Source organism: Aegilops tauschii, chromosome 7 (genome assembly GCF_002575655.3).
Source record: "Aegilops tauschii subsp. strangulata cultivar AL8/78 chromosome 7, Aet v6.0, whole genome shotgun sequence".
Lineage (NCBI taxonomy): Eukaryota > Viridiplantae > Streptophyta > Magnoliopsida > Poales > Poaceae > Aegilops > Aegilops tauschii.
In genome coordinates, this window is record NC_053041.3 from 450,100,696 (window position 1) to 450,111,679 (window position 10,984).

The window sequence follows — 10,984 nt, forward strand, 5'->3', positions numbered from 1 at the left end:
TCCACCGAGAAGCAGGCCTTCATTGTCCAAGAAACACGCAAGCTAGAAGCTGCGGGGGTCATTCGCGAGGTTCGCTATCCGGAATGGCTGGCGAACCCTGTTGTTGTGCCGAAGAAGGGAGGAAAAGAGCGCATGTGCGTCGACTTCACCAACCTCAACAAGGCCTGCCCTCAAGATCCGTTCCCGCTCCCCCGCATCGACCAAATCGTTGACTCCACCGCTGAGTGCGACCTGTTGTGCTTCCTAGATGCCTTCTCGAGCTATCACCAAATCAAGATGGCGGTGGAAGATGTGGAGAAAACGGCCTTCCTGACCCCATGCGGGGTGTACTTCTACACTTGCATGCCGTTCGGATTGCGTAACGTAGGCGCAACCTTCCAACGACTGATGCATATCGCCTTGGGCCGGCAAGTCGGGAGAAACGCCGAGGCCTACCTCGACGACATCGTGGTGAAGTCTCGGGAGGCCAAGACCCTGATGCAAGACCTGGAAGAAACCTTCGTGAGCCTTCGTGAAGTGGACCTGCGGCTCAACCCGGAGAAGTGCTGGTTCGGTGTTCCTTCTGGCAAGCTTCTAGGTTTTCTCGTGTCGCATAGAGGTATCGAGGCTAACCCAGAGAAGGTCAAGGCAATCGAAGACATGAGTCCGCCGCAAACCCTCAGGGAAATGCAGAAGCTCACCGGGCGAGTAACCGCGCTAGGGCGCTTCATCTCTAAGCTGGGGGAACGTGCTCTGCCCTTCTTCAAGCTGATGAAGAAGAAGGGTCTGTTCGAATGGACTCAAGAGGCTGATGAAGCGTTCCAAGACCTCAAAAAGTACCTGACTAGCCCTCCGGTGATGGTGGTTCCGCGCCCTCAGGAGCCCTTGGTACTCTACCTCGCCGCCACACCCTACTCCGCCAGCGCAGCTCTGGTGGCGGTTCGGGAGGAGCGCCGAGTCCAGGCCGCAGTGGCCGCAACCCCGACCGCGGTAGCTCAAGGCCAGGAAGGCCTCACGGGGGTCACGACCTCGGCAGACGAGGGCCAGCCTCAACAGGAAGACGCCTCCGGGGCTGAGGGGACCTCGCCAAGCAGTCAGGAGCCGAGGGCTCAAACGCCCCAGGAGGCGCTTGACTCTCCGGAGGGTGCGGGCACCGTCGGCGCGCCCTCCCTCGTCGACCATCCCGTGTATTTCGTCAGCACGGTGCTGCGGGATGCAAGGGCACGGTACCCCATGCCCCAAAAGCTCCTGCTCGTGCTATTGGTGGCTTCTCGGAAGCTGCGGCACTACTTCCAAGGTCACCCCATCAAGGTTGTCTCAGCCTACCCATTGGAGAGGGTGCTCAGGAGTCCCAGCTCCGCCGGAAGGGTCGCTGAATGGAACATCGAGCTGCAAGCATTTCAGTTAGAATTCAGCACGACCAGAGTCGTCAAGGGAGCCGCACTTGCAGATTTTATGGCGGAGTGGACAGAGGCGCCAGGGCTCGAAGCAGGCAAAGATCGGTCGCTTTCCCCGGGAAGCGAAGCACCGGACGGTTGGGTCATGCACTTCAATGGAGCATTCTCGCGACATGGCGCAGGGGCCGGTGCAGTGCTTATATCCCCCACTCAGGACAAGCTTTATTACGCCGTGCAGCTCTGTTTCCAGCAGGGCGAAAAGGTTTCCAACAACATAGCAGAATACGAGGGCCTCATAGTAGGCTTAAAGGACCCGGCCGCACTGGGGGTGAAGCGCCTCATCATCAAGGGGGACTCACAGCTCCTCGTCAACTTCTCCAACAAAGTAAACGAGCCCAGGGACGCAAGATGGAAAAGCAGTTTCTGGGGCTGGAGCTGCAGCATGTGCCTCGCGGCACCAATCAAGAGGCTGACGAGATCGCCAAGAGGGCATCGAGGCGGCTGCCTCAGGAGCCTGGCGTTTCTAGGAGCGACTCTTCAAGCCCTCAGTAGCACCGTCACTGTCAAGCACAGCGCAGCCTCGGGAGGAACTCCCTCAACCGCCTGCCTCAGGAGCCCCGGCCTGTGGCCTGACCTCAGGAGCACGCTTGCTCCTGGCGCTGGAGCCTCAGGAAGGATGCTGGACCGCGGAGCTCAAGGATTACCTGATGCGAGGGACTCTACCAGAGAAGGAAGAGGACGCGGAACGCGTGGCCCGGCAGGCCACGGCTTACTGCATCCAAGACGGAGAGCTTTACCAGAAGTGGCCCAATGGTGTTTCCCTGCGTTGCATCTCCAGGGAACAAGGGAAAGAGTTGCTGGCAGACATTCACGATGGAGACTGTGGGCACCACTTGTCATCATGGACCCTCGTCGGCAAGGCATTTCGCAGCGGGTTTTATTGGCCTAAAGCACTCGACGACGCAATCGAGCTGGTGAAGGCTTGTGAAACCTGTCAATTCCACTCAAAGCAGATTCATCATCCAGCTCAGGGCCTGCAGACCATTCCACTCTCGTGGCCGTTCGCGGTTTGGGGGCTGGACATTTTGGGCCCGTTTCCTCGGGCACCAGGGGCTATCGCTACCTCTACGTCGCCATCGACAAGTTCACCAAGTGGGTAGAGGTGGAAGCCGTCCGCACGATCCCGGCTGGCTCCGCAGTCAAGTTCATCAAGGGCCTCGTAAGCCGATTCGGGGTGCCTAATCACATCATCACCAACAACGGTTCGTAGTTCACTAGCAATCTCTTCAAAACATATTGTGCTAACCTTGGAACGCAGATATGTTACGCCTCGGTGGCACACCCTCGGAGCAATGGCCAGGCTGAACGCGCCAATGCAGAGGTCCTGAAAGGCCTCAAAACCAGGACCTTCAAGGAGAAGCTGGAGGCCTGCGACAGGGGCTGGTACAACGAGCTCCAGTCTGTGCTATGGTCTATCCGCACTACCGCCACTATGTCGACCGGCGAAACCCCGTTCTTCCTCGTCGACGGAGCAGAGGCGGTCCTCCCTCACGAGGTCAGGCATCGCTCCGTGCGGGTCCTGGCGTTTGATGAAGCGCAGCAGGATGCCATGTGGGGGATGGATCTCGTGCTAGGGGAGGAACACCGTCGGGAGGCCGCGCTTCGAGCGGCAAGATACCAGCAGGCGCTGCGGCGATACCACTGCCGCAACATCCGCCCCAGGACTCTCGAGGTAGGCGACCTCGTGCTCAGGCGGGTGCTCTCCAGAGAAGGGCTGCACAAGCTCTCGCCCATGTGGGAGGGCCCGTTCAAGGTTTTTCATGTTTCCAGACCTGGCGCCGCACGCCTGGAGACCCAGGAGGGGGTGCCCATCCCGAACGCGTGGAACATTCAACACCTTCGAAGATTCTACCCACGAAAAGGCCCGGTGCCTGTAAAGAAGGCCAATGCCTGTGAAGCTCGTCGCCCCATAAAAAGGCCCTGTGCCTATGAAGAAGGCCAATGCATGTGAAGCTCGTCGCCCCATAAAAAGGCCCGGTGCTTGTGAAGAAGGCCAATGCGTGTGAAGCTCGCTGCCCGTGACACTCTCACGTAACAATGAGTTGGGGCTGTACACGCCCCGAAGTCTCCGGAGTGCCGCCCTTGGGCCTCGGGGGCTCCCGCCCACGCCCAGTGGCAGCACTTAGCTCCGCGCTGGTGAGAAGACGTCGAAGACTAGACTAGGTGCCGGACGCGGCTTTTCATTTGCTTTCCGCAGTTGGCTTGCTCACCTTTGTTTGAAACTTTATTGGAGTTGCTTCTAGTGTTGTTGCCACCTACTGCCCGTGGTTCTCTGTCTTGGTTTTTCGCCTAATTCCTTCTCTCTTTCGGAAGCCTCGCGAGGGGGCTACGCGGGCGCCCTCATGAGCGCTTTCTTGCCTGATTTCGTGAGGCTCCGTCACTCAAGTTCACAGCGGGGGCACCCCTCCCGGTCCATGCCCCATGGGCATCGCGACACAAACGCGGGACCTAAGCTGATCACTCTCGCGGCAAAGGTTCGAAAGCTATCCTCCCAACTAATTTTTGCAGGCCCTAAGACGCCCGGCGAGGCCTCAGACAAGTACCTTGCGAGGCGAAAACTGCAGCGAACCTCCCGAGCTAAGTTGTTCCTACGCGCAAACACACGGTCACCGCACCATAACATAGCACGGGAATGGTAGAAATAGCATGATCGTTAAGGATAATAGTCTTGCACGCCCCCACAGGGCCCCATACTTCTCTCTCTTAATGCAGGAAAAAGAGAAAAACAAAATAAACGCGGCACGCCACTCGACGGCTCGCGAGGAGGGGTCCGCACCGCCCTCCTGAGCTCAATTAGACTCCTCCTCGCACTTCACCAAGGCGCGACGGCGGGACGACCCACCACCGCCCTCAAAGCGGGCACGACGATGTGGCGGCTAATCGCGGCCACCGCTGGAGGAGTTGTCACCAGAGGAAGAGCCGCTGAAGCTCGGCGAGCTGCGGACGCCGCCAGGAGCGAGCTCGCCTTCGCCTTCGTCACGACCGTCGCCAAGGGCCAGCACCTCGTCGCTATCGTTGTCTTCAGGGCAGCACTCGACGCGGCGACCGTCTTCTCCGAACACCCTCACGTAGAGGGTTGCGTCGCCATCGAACTTGAAGTGGAGAGTGCACCGCCGGCCCAGGCCGCGTGCGTGGGCAAACGTCTGCCAACCGCGGGTCAGGGCCATGCTCCCAGCAGCGGAGATGGCGCAAGAAGCAATCTAGAGGCAGCGCAAGAAGCGGGTCTCCAACCGCCGGCCCAGTACATGGCAGTCTCAGAGGCAGCGCAAGAAGCAATCTAGATGAAGGAGTTCATTACCGACCTAGGGGTGATTCCCAATGCGTCGGGCCCGATGACTCTCTTTTGTGACAACACTGGAGCTATTGCCCTTGCCAAGGAGCCCTGGTTTCACAGGAAGACCAGGCATATCAAGCGTCGCTTCAACTCCATTCGTGAAAGTGTTCAGAATGGAGACATAGAAATTTGTAAAGTACATACGGACCTGAATGTAGCAGATCCGTTGACTAAACCTCTCCCTAGAGCAAAACATGATCAACACCAGGACGCTATGCGTGTTTGATTCATCACAATGTAACTAGATTATTGACTCTAGTGCAAGTGGGAGACTGTTGGAAATATGCCCTAGAGGCAATAATAAATGGCTATTATTATATTTCTTTGTTCATGATAATTGTCTATTGTTCATGCTATAATTGTGTTATCCGGAAATCGTAATACATGTGTGAATATATAGACCACAACATGTCCCTAGTAAGCCTTTAGTTGACTAGCTCGTTGATCAACAGATAGTCATGGTTTCCTGACTATGGACATTGGATGTCATTGATAACGGGATCACATCATTAGGAGAATGATGTGATGGACAAGACCCAATCCTAGCATAGCATAAAAGATCGTGTAGTTCGTTTGCTAGAGCTTTTCCAATGTCAAGTATCTTTTCCTTAGACGTAACTGGGTGACTATAAAGGTACACTACGGGTATCTTCGAAAGTGTCAGTTGAGTTGGCACGGATCGAGACTGGGATTTGTCACTCCGTATGACGGAGAGGTATCTCTGGGCCCACTCGGTAATGCGTCATCATAATGAGCTCAATGTGACTAAGGAGTTAGTCACGGGATCATGCATTACGGTACGAGTAAAGAGACTTGCCGGTAACGAGATTGAACAAGGTATTGGGATACCGACGATCGAATCTCGGGCAAGTAACATACCGATTGACAAAGGGAATTGTATACGGGATTGATTGAATCCTCGACATCGTGGTTCATCCGATGAGATCATCATGGAACATATGGGAGCCAACATGGGTATCCAGATCCCGCTGTTGGTTATTGACCGGAGAGGCGTCTCGGTCATGTCTGCATGTCTCCCGAACCCGTAGGGTCTACACACTTAAGGTTCGGTGACGCTAGGGTTGTAGAGATATTAGTATGCGGAAACCCGAAAGTTGTTCGGAGTCCCGGATGAGATCCCGGATGTCATGAGGAGTTCCGGAATGGTCCGGAGGTGAAGAATTATATATAGGAAGTCCAGTTTCGGCCACCGGGAAAGTTTCGGGGGTTATCGGTATTGTATCGGGACCACCGGAAGGGTCCCGGGGGTCCACCGGGTGGGGCCACCTATCCCGGAGGTCCACATGGGCTGAAGTGGGAAGGGAACCAGCCCTTAGTGGGCTGGGGCGCCCCCCTTGGGCCTCCCCCTGCGCCTAGGGTTGGTAACCCTGGGGGTGGGGGCGCCCCACTTGGCTTGGGGGGGAAGCCACCCCCTTCCCCCTTGGCCGCCGCCCCCCCTTGGAGATCTGATCTCCCAGGGCCGGCGCCCCCCTCCAGGGGGCCTATAAATAGTGGGGGGAGGGAGGGTAGCAGGACCACAGCCCCTGGCACCTCCCTCTCCCCTTGCAACACCTCTCCCTCTCGCAGAAGCTTGCCGAAGCCCTGCCGAGATCCCGCTACTTCCACCACCACGCCATCGTCCTGCTGGATCTCCATCAACCTCTCCTTCCCCCTTGCTGGATCAAGAAGGAGGAGACGTCGCTGCTCCGTACGTGTGTTGAACGCGGAGGTGCCGTCCGTTCGGCACTCGGTCATCGGTGATTTGGATCACGGCGAGTACGACTCCATCAACCCCGTTCATTGGAACGCTTCCGCTCGCGATCTACAAGGGTATGTAGATGCACTCCTTTCCCCTCGTTGCTAGTATACTCAATAGATGGATCTTAGTGTTGCGTAGGAAATTTTAAAATTCTGCTACGATCCCCAACACCGGGACCGTTTGCGCCTTTTGGCTCATGTATATGATAGTGTTGCTAGCATCCATATATCAAAGAACCCGGGCCAACATGACTAGTCGTAAACCCAAAGTGGCACTTACTTATAGGGACAGGTGTAGGATCGAAAGTATGTCTAGAGGGGGGTGATTAGACTACTTGACCAAATAAAAATCTAGCCTTTTCCCAATTTTAGTTCTTGGCAGATTTTAGCAACTTAGCACAAGTCAAGCAATCAACCTACACATGCAATTATAAGAGTATAGCAGCGGAATGTAAAACAATTGCATATGAAGGTAAAGGGAGGAGTTTGAGGAAGCAAACGCAATGTTGACACAAAGATTTTTTATACGTGGTTCCGATAGGTGGTGCTATCGTACATCCACGTTGATGGAGACTTCAACCCACGAAGGGTAACGGTTGAGCGACTCCATGGAGGGCTCCACCCACGAAGGGTCCATGAAGAAGCAACCTTGTCTATCCCACCATGGCCGTCGCCCACGAAGGACTTGCCTCACTCGGGTAGATCTTCACGAAGTAGGCGATCTCCTTGCCCTTACAAACTCCTTGGTTCAACTCCACAATCTTGACGGAGGCTCCCAAGTGACACCTAGCCAATCTAGGAGACACCACTCTCCAAGAAGTAACAAATGGTGTGTTGATGATGAACTCCTTGCTCTTGTGCTTCAAATGATAGTCTCCCCAACACTCAACTCTCTCTCACAGGATTTGGATTTGGTGGAAAGAAGATTTGAGTAGAAAGCAACTTGGGGAAGGCAAGAGATCAAGATTTATGTGGTAGGAATGGAATATCTTGACCTCAACACAAGTGTAGGTGGTTCTCTCTCAGAAAATGTATGTTGGAAGTGTAGGCATGTTCTGATGGTTTCTCCATGAATGAAGAGTGGGTGGAGGGGTATATATAGCCTCAACACAAAATCTAACCGTTACACACAACTTACCAAACTCGGTGGGACCGAATCGTGAAACTTGGTCAGACCGATTTAGTTCATAATGTGACTGTTAGGCATTTTGGTGGGACCGATACGTCAAATCGGTAGGACCGATATCGTTAGGGTTAGGGCATAACGTAATCTCGGCGAGACCGATTACACAAACTCGGTGAGACCGATTTTGGTAATAGACAAACAGAGAGTTGGTCAGGCAAACTCGGTTGGACCGATTCGCTCATCTCGGTTGGACCGAAACGTTACGAAAGGGAAACAGAGAGTTTGCATTGCAATCTCGGTTTGACCGAAACGTTACGAAGGGAAACAGAGAGATTACAATCCCATCTCGGTGAGACCGAGATCCCTATCGGTGAGACCGAAAAGACTAGGGTTTCTGGCAGTGGTTATGTCAACTGAACTCGGTGGCGCCGGATAGAATGTTTCGGTGGGGCCTAGTTGTACTTTTGGTTTGGGACATATGTGGATCTGAGAAAGTAGTTGAGGGTTTTTGGAGCATATCACTAAGCACTTTGAGCAAGAAACTTATTAAGCAACACCTCACACCCTCTTGATAGTATTGGCTTTTCCTATGGACTCAATGTGATCTTGGATCACTAAAATGAAAAGTGTAGAGTCTTGTGCTTTGAGCTTGAGCCAATCCTTTTGTCCTTAGCATTTTGAGGGGTCCACGTTTCTCATCCATGTCATGCCAAACATTGAGCTTTCCTGAAATATTTATTTTGAAATAGCATTAGCTCAATGAGCTATATGTTGTTAGGAATTACCAAAACCACCCAGGGATAGTTGCACTTTCAATCTCCCCCTTTTTGGTAATTGATGACAACATATAGATCAAAGCTTCGACAAATGATAATAAGATTGAAAAACATCGTTGCTTTGAGAAGTATGTGATAAGCAAGAGCTCCCCCTAAATTTGTGCATTATTTAAAATTTGCTTTGGACTGCAAATGCACAATGTGTTAGGATCATGGGTTACTCTTTCATGTCACATACATCTTGGTGGAGCGCTCAAGATGATAATAATTAGACACATGCACTCATCACCAAGCAAAAGTGAATGATCATATAAGGATATAAGAGATAATATCATCCAACTAGCATTAAGGGTAGCATATCATCAAACACATGATCAACAAGTAAACAAGTAGCTCACAAGCACACAATCAAGAAGTTCAACCAAAAACAAGAGAGATAAAAAGCAACAACACTCTCTCTCGAAGTCTATGATCTATACATTTTCTCCCCCTTTGGCAACAAGTTACCAAAAAGTTCAAAAAATGCATAGTGCTAAACATTTCTCAGGCTTGGTCTTCATGGGGAGGCGTAGAGATGACTCCAAGGACGAAAGCATCTGTTGATGTAGCTGGAGCTGGTGGAGTGGCTGCTGGAGGTGGCACTGGAGTTGTAGCTGCTGGTGCAGATGTAGTAGCTCTAGTATCTGTGACTGGCACTGCAGCAGATCTCTGTCCCCTGGGCACTCTAGCAAAAGCATCTGTAGTAGACTTGCCCTTCTTCTCCTCCACTTCCTCCTGAAGTTGCTCAACTGTAGTTTGGATCTCAGTTACCTTGACATCAAGAGCATAGAATTTCTGCTCAATGATCCTCTCCAAACTCTCCTGATTTTGAGTCAGGGTGGCCAAGCCCTTCTCAATCCTCAAGGTGGAGGAAATCAGATATCCAAGCTGATCTTGTTTGCTCTTCAGGAATACATGAGATGCCTCTTCAGCAGTTGGCATCTTTGCAGCTTTCTCTGCCCTTGCCTTCTCTCTCTTCTCATGTGCTTGAGCTGATGATGGTTCATTCTCATTCATAACAACAGTGTTGTCCTCAAATTCAGGGTAGATGGGCAGATGCTCCTTATCCAATAGATATTTGCATGTGCCCATCTTGGAGTTGATGAGCTCCTGAATTTGTGTGGCATACCCACAAGATCTTTTCTGATCTCCATAATCAGACTCATGACTTTAAACTTTTGAGGCACATCAAACAAATGTAGCAAATTGATAGCATGTCCTCTGATCATCTTATGATCACCTGAATTGGGTAGCAATGTGTGCCTTAGGATCCAGTTGATGGTAGGCAAACCAGACAACAAGAAATGGACAGATCCAAACTTATGAGTCTCCAAAGCATCATCTGGGATCTCTTTGTACATGTGTGCCATAGTTGTATGGTCTTTCTTTTTTTTCAGCATAAACCTCCAAGTCATCTTCATTTTCTTCTGGAGCATTGATCAACTGAGCCCATTCTTCCACAGAGGATTGGTACATAGTACCTTCTGACATCCAGATGATCTTCCCATCTGGGTAGAAGTGGGAAGTGGAGTAAAACTGCATGATCAGCTCATCATTTCACTTGGTGAGCTTCTGGGCAACAAATGTATCAACTCCACATGCTTTGAAGCTGTCATATACACCTGGATAGTGATCTTCATTCTCCTTGATGTACTCCCAGTTAACCTATCTCATGTCACAGATAATAGGCTTCTTGTCAAGCAAAATTGTCTCATAAAAGTCTTGTTGTTCCTTAGTGTGAAACCTGTAGTCAACAACAGTTCTTCTCCTGACAGCATATGGATCAGGCTGTCTCCATAATCTCAGTCCTAAATCCTTCCAGATTTTCATGTTCTCTGGAACATGATGTGCATCATTGTGGTCAGGGATCTTGGGCTTCAGTTTTCTCAAAACAAGTGAATCATCTTCTTCTGCAGCTTCAGGCACTGGGGCCTTGTTCTTCTCCTCAGCAGGTATACTTCTGGTGTTCCTCTTGGGTTTAGGCTTTTGAGCTGGAGCAGCTGACTTGGGAGCAGCTTTGGGCTTAGATGGAGCAGCCCCGGATCTGATTGCATCTCCCATGAGCTTCTGAGCCTTAGGAACTGGAGCAGCATCCTCTTCCTCTTCATCTTCATCTTCAGAATCTCTCCTCATGGAGGGCTTGCCAAGAACTTTGGCAGTAGTTGTTCTTGCTCTCTTCTTTTTCTTGTCTTCACCAGCAGCTTCTTCTTCAGATTCAATGGTGAACTTCATAATTTCACCTGTGGCAACCTTCCTGGGTTTGGATGTAGGCACTCGCCTGGCAGGTGCCTTCTTGTTCATGCCTGGCTTAGTTGCAGCAGCTGTGCCATACTCCTTTTTCAGCACCTTTTTCCTTGAAGTGGCCTCATCCTCAACAGCCACATAATCCTCATCTTCAGAATATGAGGTTTTCTTCTTCCTTGTCCGGGTAGCTGCCTTTGGCAAGTTACTTGTGCTCTTGCTGCCCTGATCATAGCTGCTTGAGGGACTAGTGCCCTCACTCAATTGAGCTTGC

At 51.8% G+C, this 10,984-nt stretch overlaps 1 protein-coding gene across 1 annotated transcript; it reads left to right on the forward strand.

Annotated features, from left to right (window-relative positions):
• Positions 1 to 387: 387 nt before the first annotated feature.
• On the forward strand, positions 388 to 3,951 carry LOC109746709 (uncharacterized). The gene is made up of 5 exons (XM_020305845.1): positions 388 to 1,182; positions 1,615 to 1,761; positions 2,048 to 2,443; positions 2,695 to 2,834; positions 3,945 to 3,951. Exons 1-5 carry the CDS (start codon positions 388 to 390, stop codon positions 3,949 to 3,951), a joined length of 1,485 nt encoding a protein of 494 aa, XP_020161434.1.
• Positions 3,952 to 10,984: the final 7,033 nt, after the last annotated feature.

Coding starts and splice junctions, on each gene's coding strand:
- LOC109746709 (XM_020305845.1), top strand. CDS start 388: ATGCATATCGCCTTGGGCCGGCAAGTCGGGAGAAACGCCGAGGCCTAC. Junction 1,183..1,614: donor CCGTGTATTTCGTCAGCACG/GTGCTGCGGGAT, acceptor TACGCCGTGCAG/CTCTGTTTCCAGCAGGGCGA. Junction 1,762..2,047: donor TCGTCAACTTCTCCAACAAA/GTAAACGAGCCC, acceptor CTGGAGCCTCAG/GAAGGATGCTGGACCGCGGA.